The following is a 21,323-nucleotide window of genomic DNA, read 5'->3' on the forward strand; positions in this document are numbered from 1 at the left end:
GTGTTTAGAGGACTCTTGTGTTGCGCCCTGAGCTGCGACGTGCTGAGCGCAGGGCCCTGACCCTGCAGAGTCTTGTTTCTGTTTCTCATTTTGGTTTGAGTTGGTGAGCTCAGCTGTGAGATACTTCACATCCTGTACCTTGTGTCAGCTCCTGGGGTTTGCCTTCTAACCTTCAGTGACAGGCACAGTGACAGAACAGGCACAGGGCTCGGCGCTGGGACCTCCCTTTGCTGGCTCAAGTTCAGAATAAGAGTGAACTGCTGGTTAATGTGTAATAAAATGTTTCTTGTTTTTCTGGTAGAGGCATGGGCGCCCTGTTCCATCCCTGCCCCTTCACTTCTATCAAGAGCTCTGCTGAGAAGAGGGAGATTGTTTCTTTTTTACTTCAACTTTAATTTTTTTCTCCCTGGTAGCGAAGAAAGACTTCCAAATACCGGGGTTGATGTCGGAACAGAGCAGAGGGATGGTGCTGAGTCCCAAAATGAACCCTGTAGAAGTTTTATTCATGCATGGAGCCTGTCTAAAAATGTCTGATTTGCATTCATTAGTGTTAGTTAGTGAAGCAGACTACCTGAGTTTTGCTTTGTTTGGTCATGGATGTTTTTCTGGCTCAGCCTTGCTTGTTTCAAAACACAGAGGCAGGTTTTAAATGTCGCCTCCTAATGAGGACTTACTTGGGCTCAAGTTCCTATTTTTGTCACCTTGTCCTTCTCTTGGGCCACTCATTCGTTTCCTTTATCTGCATGATCAGAGGTGATTTTTAAAGACAAAACACTGTATTTTTGCCATACCCCACTGCAACACAACTCCAGGTGAATCAGAACCATCCAGCCCTGCTGCGATAGGCGGTGAGAACCATCTCCTCTTTGAATGAAGCTGCTGATCAGGCATCAAACCCTTATGGCCCCCCCTCAGTTGGGTGAGGGGAGCACATGGTGCCATTTAACAACACGTGTGACCACGGTAAGGCTTTATTTCCAGGTAGTGCTGAAAAGCACTGTGTGATCCCTTTTTAATGTCACGCTGCTTGGCCACACTCCCTTGGTGTTTGGCTTTCTTCAGCTGCATTTGAACTGCTTTACTGAGTGCTTTATGCCCTGCAGGCTGTTGGTATGTAACAAAAAAAAAAAAAACAGATTGTAGAACCAAACAGCACAGTTCTGTTCCCATTCTTTGTTGAAAGCTACTCATTACTTTGCTCATTAGTAAATATGTAACGCCTGTTAGTGAGTGATACTTGCAGTCCTGCTGGTGTCCTTATCTGCAGCGGGGTGTCTGCAGCACAGTGCGTGTCAGATATGATGGTGATGAGCCGCGTAAACTTTGCAAACATCCTGACTTCAGCTGGTGTCCTTTGAGGTGAGAAATCTCCTCTCCCAGCCCTGGCATGGGAGCGCTGCTCCGTGCTCACTGCCTTGCCAGCAGCCAGCAGTACGTGCAGGCAGAGGGTTCTCCCAGGGCAGGATGCAGGCAGCTGCTCTGGGGCTATGTGAGGTGGATGAGGGTGGGACTCCTGAACCCTCAGTGAGTTGTTTGCTTTGCTGCAGGTCACAGTTGCATCTGAAGCAGATCCTCCTCTCTGTGGTTAATTTCACATCGTGCTGGAGCGCCCTGGCAGTGGGGCTGAGTGGCTGCATTATTTCAGTCTCAAAGTACCTCGTCGTGCTTTTCTTCTTCTTTCTTAACTTGAAGGTAGAGCTTGTTCCTCCAGCAGTCTGATCTCCCATCTTGGTTTCTAACAGATGCAGCTCTTTGCTGCGTGGTGGCTTGGTTTGTATGGCAGAGATGTAATTGATTTGTGCTAATGGCCTCGTGCCCCATCCAGTTATCACAGGATGCCTCAGCATTGCTGCTGCAGCGGTGAAGGCGAAGCTCCTATTAATAGTGTGTTGTCCAAGAAATTCCCTAGAAAACAGTTCCTGGACTGTCAGCTCTTGGGTAATTACACGAGCAAGTAATACACAGGGAGCAGTGACAAGCAGGGAGTGATGTGCAGCCTGGGGAGTGGGGCAGGTCTGCAGCCAGGCTGGGCACACAGGGCAGGCATTGCAGCCTGGGCTGGAGATGTGGATCTCATTGTGCAGCGACAGGATTGGGGCTGAAATGCATGATAGGGTTGTCTTAACAGATGGGATGATTCTTCTGTATCCCCACAAATAATCCAGTTCTGCTCCTGGAAGGTGAGCCTGTAAGAGCTCTGTAAGCCCTCAGTGCTCGCGCTGGAGTGAGACAGGTCTTCTCACTCAGTGGGGGATCTCTGTGTGAGCTCTCAGTCCCTGCAGAGGGAGGCTGGGGTGGTTTGGTCAACCAGCTGGTGCTGTGGCTAATTGCTGCTTCCACTCCATGCCAGGAAGGAGTTCAGTAGGATTGCCAAAAAGATGAAGGAAAATTTGGAGGGGTGTTTGTCTCGAGCAGCACAAATTTAATAAAACTGTGTGCTAATAGCCTCCCATTTTAATTAAGTGTTTGGGACTTTCTATGCATATCCCAAGTGTCTTGTTCTGTACTTACCATGCTCGGTGATTACTTAGATTTGAATATATGCTCATTAGAATTCTTCTGAGGCTGAAAGTGTGCAGTAGGTCTGTAATTTGGTGATTTGCTATGTGGGCCTGCAAATTGAGAGTGCTGCTGAAGGAAGGGCTTGCTGTGAGCTGCAGGGCGTGTGCTGGAGGCCAGGATGGCCTGAGGCTGACTCATCCCAGGCTGCCCATCCAAAGGGGAGGACTGGGGTGAGGTGGGGTTGGTGGCACAGTGCTGTGCTCACCCGCAGCTTAGGAGTGCCACGCTTGCTGTGAAGCCTTGGTGGGCAATAAGAGCTGCCTGGCTCAGACCTGCTGTGAGCCCATGCTTCTGGGAAGCCCAGTTTGCCTGGAAAAGATCCACCAGCACTTGCCTCCAGTAAAATCCTAACGGCTTGCACCTGTGGAGGAGCCTTACGAACCAAGGGAAGGGAAAGCACCTTCAGGCAGAGCCAGGCAGGCCGTCAGCTGGATCAGCTGTGCTGCATCTTTCCTCTGGAAGGCAGTTCTTCTGAAAACTCTGTACTGGGGAGTAGGTAACGTAGTTTTAAAGGGCATGAATGCTGTCTTGCCTTTTGGATAAGGATTTCTTAAAGAGTTTGTAAATTGTAAGAAGTCTTCAGCGGAACGAAGGCAGAATCTGATGCTTCAGTGGTCTCAGCACCTTCCAGGCACGCAGGATGAGCAGCTTTGTTCTGGCAGCAGCAGCAGGCCCTGCTGTTTGCCAAAGCAAAGAGATGAGGCTCAGTCTATCTGGATGAGCTCAGTGTGTCTGGCAGTGTGCAGGAGCCTTCCATGTAGGGGATCTCTCCTCCCTGCTCCAGGATGCTCGTGGTTTGAATCAGGGTCTGTGTTCCAGCAGTCTGTCCTGCTGTACACCAGGGGGATTCGTGCTCTGGAGGAGGAGAACAAAGTTCCACGGGGCAGATTGTTGCAGCCACACAGCAGTAGTGTGAGGTGAGTGGGTTCAGCAGGGATGGCCACAATGCAGAGGCCTCTCTAGGGGTTGGGTTTGCTCCTTTTTGTTAGCGTGGGTCACAGTGGGAGCACTGCTGCACTCATTTCACCATCTCTCTTGTACAATCTTGTACAATCTCTTCTGGTAGATTCATTAAATGAGAATGTAGGAAAGGTTGCAGTCGTCATCATAATACCAATCTAATACCAGCTGCTAGGGAAGTAGGTTTATTTCTCATTCCTTTCAGTAAAAATACAGTGGTCTGACAAAGTCCAGGTGTCAGTTTCTTCTGCCATCCTCCTGGCTCTGTGCAGCATGGTGAAGCACCCCAACACCTGGCTCTGCTTCAGACCAAGCGCCCTTCCCTCTGCTGGGAGTGAGACCTGGCTGCAAAAACAAGGATTTCAATTTACATTTCATATTGCTTTTCAGAAGGAACAAGGGGATGAAGTTGCAGCAGGTGGAGAGGTCCTGAAAACGTGGATGGGCTGCAGGCACACGGGTCTCCTTCCCTGCGCTGTCACTGAAACATCACAGTGCAAAGTGCAAAGAAAGCAGCGGGGTGGAGTGTTCTTTGTGGTTAGCTTGGGGAGGTGGAGGTAAACACAGGCAGCTTCTGACAAAGTAAGCACTGAGGTCCATTTAAACGACAAATTCTGTAAACCAAATGGGATTGGAGGTGGCTGTGGCCGGGCTGCCTCCATTCCTCAGCCCTTTCAGTATGCAAGAGGAGCTAAAAATAGAGATAATCTTTCCTCTGGGAAATGGGCTGCTTGGCCCCTGCCCCAGAGGTGGGTGTGCTTGGCTGCTGCTTGGGATTGGTGGCTCACAGTGTCCTTCTGGGGGGAAGAAACGGCAGAAATATGAAATATTTATCAGGCTCTTAAAGGTGGGAGGAATTGGGGTTTGTGTGCTTCCAAGCAGCGCTGCAGGGAATGAGCCTCTAGGATGAGGATTCTAAATGTGTTCCTAATACTGGAAGCTCTCTGCCTTTGCAGAAAGCAGTCCTGCTTAAAGGTGTGTTTGCTCTGTCCCTTGCTGGCTCTGAGCTCAGCCGTCTCCCTTCATTATGCAGGAACTTCTTAGAGCTCTGCTAATGCTGGCTGCAGTTCTATGCTAATTTAATCCACTCCGGCCTTTTGGTCATTACTATAATTAGAGCGGCTGCATCACTTTGCAAATCTGTCTGCCATTTAAACTAAACACTCTTCTGAGCTTTGCCTTCTTATTCCAGGTTTCTGTTCAGCTATCTGAATTCTTAAAGCCAACTTGTGTCCTGCATCTTATGAGCTCTTTGAAGGAGCTGTTACTGGTTTGCTAATCAGACACCATGCAGTGCTGGTCGTTAATGGAGATGGTCTAATTGTGCAAGCAAAGGCTGAGAGCTTTCTGAGCTCCGTGCACTGTGCTTGGGCAGAGGCTCTCCCTTCTGAAGCTGTGCTCTGAGTTCCTTGCAGTGCTGCTTCCAGCAGTGCAGGCTGGTAAACGTGGCCCTGCTTTTCTAAGGGACTTAGCAATGGTAGGAAGAGGAGCTGGTGTGTGGTTCAGCACCTGCCTGGAGCAGAGCAGCAGAGCGGAGCTGAGTGCCTGCACTGCCAGCCAGAGCACTCCGACCTGCCTGGCCTGATCCTCCTGTTTCTCCTCCTCACAGCTGGCAGCGGTGGGGTTGTGCAGGGTGACTTTAATGTAAAAAGCACTGAAATCTGGTGGTTTGGGGCAGAGCACGAAATCCCAGGAGACAAAGATTGGAACAATGGATGTGAGATGGCACCCAGGGGTCAGTTTCCATTGCCAAGGTGCAGCAAGGCACCTTCCCTGGGTTTTATAGTTCATCTTCTGCCTTCTGCTGAGCAGGATCCCTGGCTGGGGAGCCTGGGGCTGCATGGTGTTAGTGGGGAGGGTTCTCCTTGTATCCAGTACCCAGGGAACATTGTTAGGAGCTGACCTGGAGCTCAGGAGCACACACAGCCTTCTCTCAAAGAGCGTAGAGAGGTAACCTTCAGCTGGGATAACACAGTCCCTAATACACAGCCATTAATACAGAAGTGTAACGATCCATGTGATTTAGAAACGTTAGTTTCATTCCACAGTAAGGAAATAGACTTTGAAAATGTAATGTTGTTCCTTTTCTTTCCCTGCAGGGAAATCCAGCTCCTGCGACGACTGCGGCACAAAAATGTTATCCAGTTGGTGGATGTGTTATACAATGAAGAGAAGCAGAAAATATATCCTTTTTAACACAGCAGTTGAAGGTTTGAATTCTTGTTATTTTCCACTGTAGTGCTGAATCACCATAGTTCTGCTTTTGTTGAGGCTCTTCTGAATGTTCCTTAAACTTACAGTTGCTTTCACTAGCATTAAACCTATTGCATGCCTGGAGTGCTTCCACTCTTAATGCTTTCTTAATGTTCTTCCCCAACTTCAGGGCAAAGTCTTGTCCCCAGGTTACACATACAGGACTGCAGTAGAGGAGAACTGCCCCTCCAGGGCTGTTTTATTGTGTGACCTTCCCCACTCAGGCACGAAAGCAGCTGCAGATGTGTCTCCTAGCTGGTGGTATGTCAGAGCTTTTTTCCTTAAAGATGGACCTGTTAGTGTTTATGTTTTGCAAAAAGCCTTTTTTTTTTGTCTATTTTTTCTTTTATGCCCTTGGCAATGACCAGTGGATTTTTTCTACCCCTTGGAAAAAATGAAAAATAAATAAAAACCCATGTGTTGTGGCATCTGGACACCAGCAGTGCTGCCTTCCACAGGGACAGCCGTGTCGTGTGGTCTGGCATGAGATGAGATGGGCTCCTGCCCCGCTCTGCTGCGCTCTGCTGTTCGTGTGAACGTCCCTTGTGAAGTGCTTTCAGTGACCTACAGCTTGTAGTGGTCATGAGATAAAAAGTGTATTGCTCCTGTGAGACGTGCAGCTCTGGAAACTGAGCTTGTGGCTTGTGATCTCAGCACATTTGTCAGACTTCAATGTGCTGCTCCAATGCATGGTGTCTTACAAATGTGCCCAGCTACCAACTGATGTGCTGCTGTGCCTTAACACATGAGTGAAATGCAGGTGGGTGGCTGGAGAGTTTCTAGTGAGTGCCCTTGGATCAGTCTGTAAGCTTACTGAGCTGATTTGCTGTCGTCTGTGTTACAAATAGCTGCTCTTGTTTTGACAGTGTTTTCCAAATACTGTCTTGCAATTACAGTACTTCAGAAAACGGGTAATTTAATTTTGTGCTTTAATTAGATCGAATACCCTGCCACCAAATCATTGATATAAAAAGCATGACAACTTTCACTTGTATTTTGTAGCCTTAACAGACTGAAGGGACTGTAATTCAATTACTGTCTGCAGAAAGATACCATTTAATTAAGAAGAAGCTGGGATCCTAACAGAAGTGTGTTGAAAAAGAGCCCAAGAGAGACCTCGTGTGTTGGCAGTAGGTGATGACAACCCAGAATGGTCATTCAGAAAAGTTTTGACCTCTCTCAGCTAGAAGGGGTGGTTTTGCTTCCTTCCTTGGAGGGGGGAAAAAAAAAAAAAGGAAAATCCTTATTTCCAGAATGAACAATGTGGCATTTGAAACTGGTCCTTAAAGGAAGGGAGGATTCTGTTCTTGCCTGAGTGTTGTGCTGCTCATAGGAGTGCAGGCTTCAGCTGTGCTTATTCTCAGGAAGGTGGTGTTTTAACAGCTTGTCTGTCTAGTCAAAGCCTTCAAAGATTTCGATGGTAATAGGAAAGCTGTGATGACTGGATTAAAAAATATCAAACACCTTCAGTATTTAATGGGCTGCTCTGCTGACCTGCTGATGCTGGGAATGCAGAGCTGGTGATGAATGGAGAGCTGATCCAGGCAGAAAATAAACCCCGTTGAACAAGCAGCATCGCAGCTGGCACCCTGACTTGACAGCTTCTGTTAGCAGTGTGTGCAGCTGTGTGTGGGAGCAGAACCCTATTGATGAGCTGAAATGAGAGCTTTGCTTATCTTGGGGCACCTGTGCTAGATCTGCTCTGCCTGGAAGTTTGTGCTGGAGTCTGGCTGACTGTGCAGGAATGGGCAGCTGCAGAGGAGGGGGTGAGAAGCAGGTGATGAAACCAAAACCAGGTGATTCTTACTAGAAACAATGAGAGGTGAGTTTTATTTCCCGACTGCTAGCCTGTATAATCCATTGTTAGTACTGTTTTCTTGAAGATGGGAGAGTTGCTGTCTTCCATGTCACTGTGATACACACAGTCCCTATCCTTCTGCTGGGGTAAGAATTTGCAGGAATGAAATTTAGGTCCTTGTTGCTGTTTTTGCTTCTGGTGATCAACCAGGTGGCATTGTGCCCATCACAAAATGTACAGCACTTCAGCATCTCTCTGAAGAGCAGCTCACGTGGGGCCACGAGCATTAATGCAGTGTTTGCCCAGGGGTTGGAGCTGGGTGGGATATTCTCCAGCAGTTTCTAGCTTGGATCCCGCTTAAAATGCAGGTCATCTCTTTAGCCTCTCTTGCCTTGAGAGCATCCTGGGAGATAAACAACTTATTTTGGGCTTAGGTTAAGAAGGCATCTGCCAGGATTAATTAGTGACTGAAGAAATGTGTTGTTACTGGAGAACATGGGCTGCCTGCATGCCTGTGTCTGCACTCTGCATCTCAGAGCTGCACTGCCTTGCCAACCCACCAGATGTCTCAGGGTCTGTCACAGCCCCTCTGTGCACTGTGCCTTTCCAAGCCCTGGGAGAGGGGAGCAGAGCAGTGACTGCTCCGGGTACTTCTGTCACTGCCATTGTTTGGCCCCAGTATTGAAATGCGAGGAGATGAAAACTGGAACGTGCTGGAAAAGAACAAATACTAAAAAGTGCCACCAGCTCTTAGCATTCGTGTAGATTTTCTTAATCTGTGTGTTTTCCAAAAAGCTTCCCGACTTTCCAGGGATCCTTTCCTACCAGTGAAATGCTGCTGTGAGGATGGGATGAGCAGCAGCTGTTAAGGAGTGTGTGCACACCTCTTTGGGATGGGAAATGAAGAATAACACAACCTCAGGAAGGGCACAGGAGCTCCTTTACCTCCCAGGTATGAGGGGGCACATGGCAGCTGGGAACGGGGCTGCAGTCCTCGTGCAGCTCCTGCCTGGAAAGCAGCTTACCCTGAAGCTTCCTTAACACTGTCTTCACGTATATGGTGATGGAGTACTGTGTGTGTGGGATGCAGGAGATGCTGGACAGTGTCCCAGAAAAGAGGTTTCCAGTTTTTCAGGCTCATGGGTAAGTATGGGTTTGTTCCTTAGGCTGCATCAGCTTCTCATCGCTGCTCTCTTAAATTCAAGGATGCACTCTGCTCTGTTACACTGCTGGCTGCCCATTGAGTAAAACTAACTTGGTGTAATGAGCCCATTTGGGGGAAAAAAATGAAAGCCTAATGAAGCCACGGCAGAGAGAACCCTTTGATTCTGGGAAGAAAAGCATCTTTCTTTGAATTTTGCTGCTTTTGTTTTGCTGTAGGAGATGCATGACAACCTTTCCTGGCCTTCCTGTGTCATTCTGCTAGGATGTGTGCAGTGGAGGAATGTGTGAGGGCTTGCCTGCTCTAAATGGGATGGTGCAAGCAGCTCAGTGTCAGGAAAAAAAGATGATCTCTAGGAGATGAAGGATTGTCAATATCCAGCATGATGTGTTGGCTTGTTGGTGGACAGGCTGATCTGAAGCCCATGCAAGTAAAGGAAAATCTTAGAGTTCTGGAGATGGATGGCTGAGGTTATAGGTGGCCTCAGTGAAATGCAGGTGCATTAAGATGGGTAATATTTCTGCATGCCATGAGACTAAAAATAAGTGTGAGCAATTTGTTGCCATGCTGTCACTGTACGATGCTTTATGTGTTGTTGGTGGTTCACGCTTTTAATCTTTGGAAGTGCTTGACTCTTGTTTTCTTCACCTGTTCCTCCAGGTACTTTTGTCAGCTTATAGATGGCTTAGAATACTTACACAGCCAAGGGATTGTCCACAAGGATATAAAACCTGGGAACCTCCTGCTGACCACCAATGGGACGCTGAAAATATCTGACTTAGGCGTAGCAGAGGTACGTGAGAACTGCAGTGAAGTGGGAAGTGTGACTTTCTGGATTCACATCACCTCTGTGGGATCGATTGACTTTTTGATTGTTCTGCTGAACTTGCAGAATGCTCTGGAGTGGCTCTGCTGAATATTTATTGTAACTGGCAAAACGCTTCTATCTCATTGTTGATAATAATGAGCACCAGACTTCCATCCAGGAAGCTTTTAGAGGAGGATGTTAATCTCAGATAAACCCAAAAAAGCCCAGAAGTGTGGTGAAATTGATAAGCAGCATAACCTTCTACATCTTAATATATGGAGACTGTCTTAGCTAGGTAGGGTTGGTGAAGGCAATGTCACTGATGGCGTTTAATTACAGTTGCATGTTCTCATGATACTTTAGTAGACATTCAGTAGAAAAGTTTTCCTTTTGTGAAAGTTCTGACCAGTTACAGCTTGCATGCCTTGGAAGTTTGAAACTAATGGCTCTCTTTGCTGCAGGCATTGCATCCATTTGCAGAGGATGACACGTGCCGAACGAGCCAAGGGTCGCCAGCATTCCAGCCACCAGAAATTGCCAATGGCCTTGATACCTTTTCAGGCTTTAAAGTAGACATCTGGTCCGCAGGGGTCACACTGTAAGTGCCTTGCAGCATCCAGGACTTGCAGTGACAAATCACACGTCCTTAAATAGCTCAGTCTTGTGCAATCTGCTGTCACCACTGCTCTTGTGCATGGTGTTGGGGGGTTGGGGAGGGCTTTTGCAGCTTGGCCCATCCTTGGTGGGTGGGTGTGTGTGTGTGTGTGTGTTTCCCTGAAGTGCTTGCAGTTCTGAATAAAGTCATCTCCACTCTTAGTGAGTAAGTCTCTGCCAGCCATTTCTCAGAATCTGAGATACACAACTGCCGTAATAATAGAAACCACAAAGTGCTTGTATCTCTAGTATTTATTTTTAAAAGTTTCTTCCATCCCAGCCTGTCAGGAAGATGTCTTTGTGGTATTGACTCATGTGAATGAAGAGGCTGTGATATAGAAAGACAAAGTTAGAAGAGGCATTCCAAATACTGCCAGATATTCATCTTTCCTCTTACCTCCTTTTGGTTTATGCTATCACGTGGGAGCTGAGCACCTGTTCTGTGTGCTTCATCTCATACAGCTTCTCCTTCTGCCTTTACAGATACAACATTACAACGGGTCTCTACCCCTTTGAAGGGGATAATATATATAAGTTATTTGAAAACATCGGGAAAGGTGACTTCACAATTCCAGAGGATTGTGGTCCTCCACTCTCAGACTTATTGAGAGGTGAGTCTCCCAGGTGGCTCAGAGTGAGTGGGTAAAATTTAGAGGTGCAGCACGTGCTCTGCTCATAAAGGCTGGGGAGAGTTTCGTTCTGAGTATCCTGTGGTGGTATAGGATCCTATTAGAAAGGGAGGTAGGCTTATTTATTTCGGGGTAAGACAAAGATCTGGAGTACTGGTGATCTCCTGAGATGCACTAAACCTTTGGTGGACTGTACTTTGTAAGGTTGGTTCTTACATGGATTCTTGTGCTCTAAGCAGCTTTTAAATCTGAAGACAAAGCTCATGAGGTTAAATTTAAAATGACAGGTGAGGACGCTTGATTAAATTCCTTGCCCAGGCATTCTGTACTGTGAAACAATGAGTACTCAGGTTTTGCTGTCCTTCCTCATCAGCCTCTGCTCTAAGTGCTTTAATCCCAGTTGTCTTCTCCCTTCCCCTAAAATTTCAGCTGCAGATATTGGAGCAAAGTGGCTGGAACCTGTAGTAGAGACAGCAATAGCACCTTTTAGGCAGGAGGAGAGGATTGGTTGGTTGTGTGCTCTTCTCCCAGTCGCTGGTTGTGTAGCAGCAGGTGGGATGTGGGAGATCCTGGTCAGAGTTCCTGCTGCCTCACCAGAGGAAGAGGTGCAGTAAGCTCCCCATTCCTCAGCACAGGTTTACTCACTTCCCTTTGTCTTCAGCCATTCAAGAAGGATCTGGCTTCAAATATGAAATGAAGCTGTGTTGTTTCAAGTGGTTGTTTTGTTGTTTTTTTTTTTGCTTGTTTCATTCTTGCAAGCAGTTGGGGATGAGTGTGGGTGAGTGGCTATGGGGTACTGAGGAAGCTGAGTCAGCTTCACTTCCTGCTGTCCGCAGTGTCATCAGGTCAGCTCCTGATATGGGTGTTTATTGCTAAACAGGGGCTGTCTGCTGTAACCGTACTGAGGACAGCACAGTGCTGCTGCAGTTTGTGGCTTGCCATAAAGTTAAGAGTTTCAGAGCATTCACAGCCTTTATTTACCCTACAAATAGCTGGCTTCTCTACCTCTGCAGTGCAGAATCTCTGTGAGCCTCCTTGTTTGAGGCTGACTTAGCTCCTCTGGCCCTATGCTGATGATGAAATAGGTAATCTGCACATGTTTCAAAGCATTGACTGGCCTGAGCAGCTTTTGGAAACCACTGCATCAGATGTAGCTACAGATATGGCTACAACTGAAGGCCCAGCACTTCTGGCTGCTCTGCTCTGTGCCCCAGGCAGCAATGTCCCAATCTACGTGTGGTGTTTGCTTTGAGAATGCTGGCTCAAAGCACAGCAGCTCTTTATGAGCTCAGGATTTGTTCAAATGGAGTAAATCCAAAGGTTCATCTAGCCTGGTAGCAGTCCTCTAAAGCATCCAACAGAAACAGATGAAGTTTGTGGTAAGCCTCACAGTTGCACTTAGCATCATCCCCAGAGGAAGGGTGGTTGTGTTTTCTTTTCTTGTCCTCGGGATATTGATAGTTTCAAACCTTTATGTTCCATTAGCAGAATAACTCCTTTTTGTTGCTTTTCCAGCCCCTGGATGAGACTCAGTCAGACTCTCTAACTTTTCCTTCTGCCTCACTTTAAAGAAGGAGCCTTGCAGCCAGTGCTGCTGTCCAAAATGTGCTTGAGTCACTTCTTTCATCCAGCTGCTGCCTGCCTTTGGGTGCTGCAGAGATGCATGCTGTGCACCTGGTAGCAGAGGAGCTCACTGGGGCACATGGCCATCTGTCTCCACCAATTCGTCTCTTCCAGAACAGTAGGAAATAAGATTCCTTTTGCTGTCCTTCCTCCAGTCCACCTCAGAACATCCTCCCACTCCGCTTTTGTACGCACTTGCTGCAGGGTGAAGCTGGCAAAAGCTGTTGTTCTTACCTGGGGTGGTATGCTTTCCTCTGTCTGCGATCATAGAATGGCTTGGATTGGAAGGGACCTCAAGGATCATCATGTTCCAGCCCCGCTGCCATAGGCAGGATTGCTGACTGCTAGATGAAGTACTAGCTCAGACTGCTCACGGCCCCATCCAGTCTGGCCTTGAGCACCTCCAGCATCCACTGCCTCTCTGGGCAGCTGTTCCCAGCATCTTGCCCTCCTCTCAGTGGAAAAACTTCCCCCGGCATCTAATCTAAACCTTCCCTCTTTTAATTTAAGGTCATTCTCTCTTCTCTTTTCACTGTCTACCCATGTAAAAAGTTGATTTGCCTTCTGATTACCTGCCTCTATGTCCAGGTAGGTGACATCAGCTGCCCTTCCTTTGTCCACTGATGCCATCACTCCACCACAGGAAGCCACCAGATGAGTCAGGCACGACCTTCCCTTGGTGAAGCTGTGCTGCCTGGCTCAAATCACCACCACATCTCACATGTGCCTTAACGTGTCCTCCAGGAAGATCTGTTCCATGATCTTCTCAGGCCAAGAGATGAGGCTCAACAGCCTGGAGTTCTCTGGGTCCTCCTTCCTCCTTTTCTTGTAAATGGGAGTGACATTTCCCTTTTCCCAGTCCATGGGGACTTCATCTGACAGCCACAACTTTTCCAATATGACGGAGGGAGGCTCAGCAACTGCATCACCCAGCTCCCAAAAGAGCCTGATGGCACTGAGCACCAGGGCTGAGCCTTGCAGGGGTGATACTGCGTAGCTGTGGTGGCAGAACTGGAGTGCTTTATTTTGGTTCCTGCTTTTCCTCCAGAACATCTGCATTTCCTGGTAGGTGCCTGCTGCTGCAGCAGGCTGAAATGGAATCCTAGGCTGCAGATCAGGCATCAGTGGCAGGCTGATGCTTTCATATAGCAGCACAGACACCCTGAGCTCAGCTCTGTCTTACTGTAGGTTATATTTTGCCTTTGTGTTGTTTCTAAACAACTTCTCTGCAGTGCTGGGAGCGTTCATTCCGTCCTTAATGTGAGGAGAATTCACTGTGCTGCAGAGTGCTTGTTTTCTCTCTGGCTATAAGAGTTACGTTGACCGTTGTGGCAGTTTGCCCATGAAACAAGTGTTTGAATTTACTTCTTAAGTCCTTTAGTTGACCACTTTTGAAGCAGGGTTTTAACTTTTTTTCCCTTGCTTTGTTCCACTTTGCAGAGAAAGCAGAATTCAGGGGACCTAAAACTTCTGTGGTATTTGACTTGTGGCAATGTACTTCAACCAACCAGTTGGGATGCTGCCCCTCTTCTTGTTCTGTAATCAGAAACAAAGCTTTAGCTGTGCTCTTTGCTGATGGGAAAGGGGTTGGTACTGTTCTGCCTTCTGTGTCTGCAGTCAGGAAGCATCTGCAAATAGCCTTAAGGTCCTTCTATCAGCATCTGCATGTGACTTACTGACTCCTATCCAGTTCACTTCTGAGCAAGAAAAATGCAGAGAGTGAGCTTTTGTCCTCTTCTAATATACTTTGTGCTTTCTCTGAAGTTTTGAGACTGCACTCTCTGCATTAAACACCTGGGTTTATGTCCAGGCTCTGCTGCAAGCTGGTTTTGTGACTGGGGATGAGTTGGCTGGCTTCTCAGCATTCTGTTTTCTTACTTCTGTACAACTGCTGTGACCTTAAATTTCAGGGATGCGTTTTCTGATGGCAATAGGATGCTTTAATGCAGTAGTAACAGGGAATTCCCTGAGCTGGGCCTGTAACCACCCAGCATGAAGCGTCCTGCACTTTTCAGGGCTCCTCTGCAGAGGAGTTCCTGGTCAGGACACCTGGTTATGCTTGTAGAGGATGAAGGAGAGGAGAAAAATCCATCTCACTTCACCAGTTGGGCTTTTTCTGCTTTATGTGGATGGCTTGAAGTGGTTGCCGAGTTAAAGACTGAAGTCAAACCCAGGTTGAGTTCAATAAACTCGAGCTGTTAGGTTTCTCCCTGCCTCTGAATGAACCACTTCAGATTGTGCTGCCTGCTTTCTAAGCAGCCGTTCTACACGATGTAACACCATGCTTGCTCAGGATTATTCAAATGTGTCAGCTGCGGTCTGTGACAAGGAGCTCAAACAGGATTGTGGTCTCTGGTGTTCACGTTGCCCCTTGGCAGAATTTGAAAGGGGTTTGAGGCTGCTGTAACAAGCATGACATCCCTTGTATGGGCGCAGCAGGTCCTGCTGGAATCCCGTGGGGTGGAGGTTCGAAAGCCAGGCATCTTCCTAAAGATTCTCCCCATTGCAGCCTCTCTTCTCCACTCGCAGATAATCTGCGTGGAGATCTTTACCGTAAATGGTAGAGAGCGTGTGTGGTTACTGTGGGCAGATGCTCGTACTGCTCACCAGGCAAAGCATCACATGATGTTTCGTCGTGATGAAATCGCAGGACTTCGGCCACGGGCCTGCTGCAAGTGAGTCACAGCTGAACACATCAATGTATGTTTTTGATGATTGGATGTTCTATTTTCTTTCTAACATTGCCCCAGATACAGTCCTTCTCCTTAAAGAAAGCTTTCTTCTTGCTCGTTTACCTTACTTGTGCCTTTCTATTGATTGTAAGATAACACAGCTCTGTGGCGGAGCAGTTTGTGACTGGTGCTATCAGACCCCTGTTAATAACTTACCCCAGAACCTCATCCTGTTTGCACCAGTTCCATCTAATCGGTGCCTTACGTTTCTCTTAGCCTTGCTGTTCTTTAGCATTTGAAAGAACGCACAATTTTTTTCCTCCATGCAAAGCAAGCTGCTTGCAAGGCTGTTCCAGCTCCTGTAGAGAAATCGTTCCTTGCAGTGCACAAACTAATCAGAAGAGCCTTGGGGTAGAACCACTGTACATGATGTTTCTGTGAAGAATTTGTAGCTGTAGCTGCTGGAGTGTGCAGGATTTTTATCCCAGGCTTGATAAACTGGATTCCAAAAATACCTTCCTGAAATATGGACTTAGGAGTCAGTGTAGGGGAGCAGTCCTGACCTGGTGATGTTGATTTGATAACCTTGGCAATACCAGCTCTCGTGTCTCCCAGACAAATGAACAAAAACCCTTAGAAGCTCAGCTGTGAAGTTACTGTCAAATCACGTATAACTTTACTGATAGGCCACTTAGTTTAAAAGGAGTTGGTTGTTTTTCTGAACCACTTTCTCCTCACTTTGCAAGGAAAGAAATTGAAAAACAAAGAGGGAAAATCTCACCTGAATGTCAGAACTCCTTTACTGAGGGTGGCTGAGTGCTGAGCAGGTTGTTTGGGGGGGCAGTGGGGCTGACATCCTTGGAGGAGGAAACTAGAAGCCCCACTGGACACAGTCCTGGATGATGTGCTGAGGTGGAGCCTGCTGTGAGCAGGAGGGTGCAGTGTGGGATCCTTGGGGTCCCTTCCAGCCTCTCTTTGCCTGGGACTGGGGGAGTTTCTCAAGGGTTGTTGTACTAATGATGGCTCAGCTGAGGAAACAACTTGGAATTAGCCCTATGGAACAGCACTGCTGTTGTATTGTGATTGTTGCAGCACTTTGCAAGCTAGCAAGATTCAGGATCAGTCCTTTCTCTGCTGTGGGTGGTTCAAATGCCTCTCACTCTTACCTTAAGTCCATCCCAAAATACACTTTTGGTGGTGCTTCTTACAGCAGACATAACTGAGCTGTACAGCTTTTGGCACTGTCACCAACCACCTCCTGCCAGGTGCTCCCAGTTCTGGTCCAGTTGCAGTCTTGTCTGCTGATTGCTTGTTTACAAAGCTTTGTTCTGCTTGAGAAAATAGCCGACGTAAGGAAGTGCTCTCAAGGCTGAGGGTTCTTGAGCAAGGAGCTGTTGCTGTAGCTCCCGTCAGCTCAGCCGTGTGACGTAGCCTTGTGGTGGGTTTTGTGGTCTCAGCAAGGCAAGAGTGCATTTCTGCAAGTTCTGTTTAAAGCCTTGAATGCTGGAGGCTCTGGTGCCTTGAGTTCAGGTGACCAGATGCTTGCGGTGCACCCAGCAAGTTTTCCCATGGTTTGGTTGTTCTTAACTTCCATCACAGTGATATAATGTGGATCGGTAGTGATTCCATCTGCTTCAAGCTATTCCTGCTGTCATCAGCACTGATAAATCTTTTCAGATTGCCGTGGAAAACAGCCTGTTGGTTTCTGAGGAGAAAATAACATCAGTCCTTTCACTCTGTACCTTTTCTTGCCATGTTCTCTAGTCTTGAACATCTCCTAGGGAAGCAGACTTGGCAGTGGGCTGGCTCCCCAGCTACAAGCTTTCTGAAATCCCTTTGGTTTGGTATGATGCAGTGGACCAGGCTTTCACAGTGTGTCTTCCCAACCCTTTCATGTCATCTCCACAGGTGGCTGCTCCAAGAGCACCGTGTAAGGAACCTGCTGCCAGGTTTGGAATTGAGACTCAGCTCAGTGCTTTTAGGAGCAGGTGGTGGACTTCTGCATCCTTGTTGGGCCATGTGGGGATACAGGCTAAAATTGACCCAAAGGAAGCTCTTTATCTGCTGGGGGAAAAGGAAAAATCTCATTGCAAGGAAGAAAATGGCTATCAAAAGCTTGTTTCCTTAAGCATGCACTTGTTTGGAGTGTTCAAGCCTTGCAAAAGCATCGGTACTCACAGTGGCTTCCTGTTTTTAGTTTTGTTTTGGTTGTTCTGTGTTATTAGTTGTCCCAGGGTCGTTGCTGTTAGCGGTGTGATGCAGACTGATCCGATGAGGAAGGTATTGCTAATCAGCTCTGATCACACACTATTGATTTCTCTCTTCTAATACCTTTGTTCAGCAGCACTGCAGAATCTCAGCTGCAAGGCCCTTGCAGCTTCTCATTTAAATGGCAGTTTCTCATTCTAGCCCTCTGTTCCCAAGTGCTCATCTGAAGTTACCTCCTGTCCCTGTGTGTCCACTTACAGTGGCCCTCCCCAGTAGGTTTTCCCATCCTCTTTCTCTCCTGGTTTCCATTCCCCTCAGCTCACTGCAGGCTCCTGTTCTCTCTTCTCAAAGCCCTTCTTGTGCTCACCAGTGCTGGTGCTTCAAGAACAGCGAGAGGCTTTTATCCAGCAGATGCAAAGCTGTTTGCAATGTATAGCAGTGAGAGTTTGACACCCATTAGATGAATATATTCTTGGAAGCTCGGTTGAAGGGATTTTGGATTCTGCTGGATGATGCTCGTTAGGTCCCACTGAACAGTCTCTGAAAAATACAGCAAAATTTCCCATCTCACTTCTGAGGTGTTGTGAAGCTTTTTTGAGATGTGGAGCGGAGTGGGCATCTCAAAAGTCTGCTTTATGAGGAATCCACCTCCTTCTTTTCCAGGGAGAATACAGATAAGCTATTTTCTCCACATTCCCCTCTCCTCACCCTAATCCCAGCAACAGGTGCCAGAAATCAAGACTGGCTCAGGCAGAAGGATGGTTTGTGTCAGTTCTCCCCAGCTGTACTTGCAGATTAGAATATCACTGGACTGTAGAGTTTCTGGGATGCTGAGCAGGTGGATGTGTGGTGCCTAAGGCCTGGGCTCTTCCACAGAGAAAGTTCAATAGCGTTACCTGTGAAATGCAAAGTCTTGCTGTTCCTTGCCTGGAGACACGTTGGGGCTTGTGATCTGGGGCTGTAGCAGTCTGTCCCTGCAGGGTGAAGGAGGGAAAGGTCGTATCCACCTTGCAGGTGGATCAGGAGTCAGCACTGGGGTCGGGGTTTGTGCTGAGCTCTCTGGGGCTGATGCAACAAATGTTTCTGCAGGTAAAAGTGCCTAGAGCTGCCAGGAGGGCCAGGCACAGGGTCAGGGTGGTGGGAGGGAAGGGCAGCACTTTATGCTTCTCGTCCTCAGCTTGGCTGAGAGCCTCTGTGATCACACCTGGACTTTTTCTCCTTTTCAGGGATGCTTGAATACGACCCAGCCAAGAGATTTTCAATACAGCAGATAAGGCAGCACAAGTGAGTGTTCAGCTTCTTCCTATTAGTCACTCTCTTTCTGCTTCTTATGCTAATGTACCTGTGCTATTGCTCTCAACTCGTTTTTCCTTTTGACAGCAGACACATGGAAGTCACTAGATAACCTTCCTCCAGCTCTGCTGGAGCTCTGGCAACATCCACTTGGCTTTTTTTTTCCCCTCCTATTAGAGCATCCGGTTAGAGCATTTGAATTGCTAACCAGTAAATAATGAATATGTTGAAAACATGTTCCTAGTGTGACTGGTTCTTGATAATTAAGGGTTCTGGGCAATTTGTTTCAGAGGCCAGCTAGCACTGATGGAGCAGGGGTTCCCTGAAGCTGGTTTCAGTAATGTGTTGGTTTTCTGAACAGTCTGGTGACAGAAATATCCCTTCATATTTGCTCCATATGGAATCAGTATGTTCCAGGACAATGGGATTTTTTTTCTTTTTCTCTTTAATGTCATCCTCCTCCTTCCCCCAAATCCTCTGCTTTATCCTTGCCTTTGTCTGGGGGGGGGGGGGGGGCAGGGGGGAGAGGTCGTTATCTCTGAGGTTTTTTTTCCCCCCTTTTTTAAAGGATCTGTTTGAACATGCTGCCTCTGAGCAGAGATTTCCTGGGCGGATAAAAGTACAAGAACAAAAAAGCATCATAAGGATGCTTCAGTGCGGAGGCTGCATTAGCTTATCTCCTGTTTGAATAGGAAGTGCTTCTGAGGACATGCAGAGCTGCCTGCTGGACCGCAGATGCTCAGCAGAGGTCCTGCCTACAAGCTTGCCCAGAAAGCTTCTGGGAGCCTTGTAAAAACAAGGCTGTGATCCTGTAAGGCAATGGGCCTGCTTTGTGCTGCCTGCAGGCGGGAAGAGCACTATTTTTATTTTTTCTGTTTGTTTCTCTTAGAGAAAAAAAAAAAAAGTGGCAGTGGGTAACAGCGTGCTGTCAGATGACGATCCCTGGTAGATGTTATGGCATGGGAGATGTCTGCAGGAGCTGTAAAACAGAAGCAGACAGGCTTGAACTGCACTGGTGTTCTGCAGAGGAGCAGCAGCAGCAATTGCCCTGCAAAGATCAAAGGGGCTGGGGGGTGGCAAGTCTCATGTAGCTGCCTGGGTAATTAATTAAGCAGTCAGGCAGAGTCTTCTAATGGTCTCCAGGTGCTGTGCATTGGTTGTTTCACTGGGTCTGGGAGATGATAGGAGCAGGCATTTGCTTTTCAAGTGTGCCCTTCACCATGCACATGCTTCCCAGTAAAATAGTGGGTTACAAAAGGCACTGCTTGGGGCTGGCCTCTTAAATGCTGCACACCATTTAAAAACACCATATAGAGCTGATCTTGGAAACAATAGCTTTGGCTGTTAATGACAGTCCTTCTCCCATCTTCCTCTGAGGGCTAGAGAGCTTCAGGCTAGACAGCAAAGCACTGTATCCCTTTGTGGTGCTTTGTAATGAAATAGTTCTGCTGATTGCAGTGATGTTGAGTGGTGAGCAGCTGCCACTAGCTCCAACTGATGCCTTGTCAGTAAGCACAGCGAGGGAGCAGGGCAGGAATTAACTCTGTGGAGCAGATTAGCAGGTGAAAACACTGAAATGCCAGAAGCACTTGTTCCTTAGCAATACAGTGGGTCCAGGTGTTGCACTGAGCTGCCCCTAAGCTTGGGCCAGTGTGGGTGGTTCTCATGTGTTACTGTCTGCTAGGATTTGAGCTGCTTATCCAGCTCCTTAATGCCTGGTTTTAGCAGGGAGCTTTTGCATCAGCTCTGAAGCCAAGAGGTTTCTCTAGAGACCCTGCCTGGAGGTAGCAGGCAGGAGGAAGTAGAGCGTGCTCCTGGATGGGGGCAGCAGCATCTCTGTGCTGTGTGGGCACAGCCTGCCTTCTAATTGGGCACAGCTGCTACTGGTGAGGCTTTAATCTCATAGCACCAATAGAGACTGAAGAGAAGACTGTACCTGTGAACACAGGAGCATTTCCAAGGTTTAGTCCCTTATTAGTTTTCTGTGAGCTTAGCCAGTGCTTCTTAACAGGCTTCTCTCCCCTATTAGTAATTGCCTCCTTCTTCCTGCTGTGGCATCCTAATAATTACATCACGCACAGCAGAGCTGCAGCCCTGGGCTTCGGATGTGGCTGTCCATCTCCTTTTTGTGGGGCAGCACTGTGTTAAAGAATCTGGCTCATTTCTTTTTTTTTTTTTTTCTTCTTTAAATAGAAGCAAGCTTTGCCCTTAGCTTAACCAGACCCTGCTTTATTTAAAAACTGAACAAAGCAATTGGAAGGACAGCAGGTAGTCGTTCAGATACTGTCAGAGGGTTTTGGGAAAGCATTTTGGTAGAAAGTGCCTTGATTTCTAGAACTTGTAGACATCTGGTTGGGGTGGAGGGAGGAGTGATGTTCAGCAATGGTTTTGGGTTTCTGCACTCCTCTTAGCCCTCTTGAGCTGCATGGATGGCTGAGTTTCTCCTTCTGTACAGTGATGCCTCTCTTCTGGTGCACGTTGAGGGCAGGAGGCTTTATCAGTGGATGTGGGAATGCTGAGCAGGAATTGGGTGCTGCTTGGTGAAGCGCTGTAGCTGTTGGAGGCATTTTGATGGGGCAAAGCACATCAGTTCCTCCCTTTGTTCTCAAAGCTATTCTGAATGCTTTTCCCCTGCTGTGGCAGCCCGATCTGAAGAATTCTGTAGGAAGAATCTGCCCAGTGTTGCATCTGCCGGCTGCCT

General features: G+C 47.7%; 1 protein-coding gene across 2 annotated transcripts in view; it reads left to right on the plus strand.

Moving 5' to 3' along the window:
* The window catches only part of STK11 (serine/threonine kinase 11), a 35,934-nt gene that overhangs the window by 2,465 nt on the left and 12,146 nt on the right, over positions 1-21,323 (plus strand). The window contains exons 1-7 of one of the 2 annotated variants that reach the window (XM_085211676.1): positions 3,265-3,479; positions 5,622-5,705; positions 8,627-8,716; positions 9,396-9,528; positions 10,005-10,141; positions 10,681-10,808; positions 18,556-18,613. In XM_085211676.1, the coding sequence (XP_085067802.1) occupies positions 3,280-3,479; positions 5,622-5,705; positions 8,627-8,716; positions 9,396-9,528; positions 10,005-10,141; positions 10,681-10,808; positions 18,556-18,613 (830 nt within the window). In that variant the 5' untranslated portion in view covers positions 3,265-3,279. Of the gene's footprint in view, positions 1-3,264; positions 3,480-5,621; positions 5,706-8,626; positions 8,717-9,395; positions 9,529-10,004; positions 10,142-10,680; positions 10,809-18,555; positions 18,614-21,323 lie in introns of those variants that run through there. The other variant, XM_085211677.1, reaches the window with a different exon arrangement.

Source organism: Meleagris gallopavo, chromosome 30 (genome assembly GCF_905368555.1).
Source record: "Meleagris gallopavo chromosome 30, MGAL_WU_HG_1.1, whole genome shotgun sequence".
In the NCBI taxonomy this organism is placed as follows: Eukaryota; Metazoa; Chordata; class Aves; order Galliformes; family Phasianidae; genus Meleagris; species Meleagris gallopavo.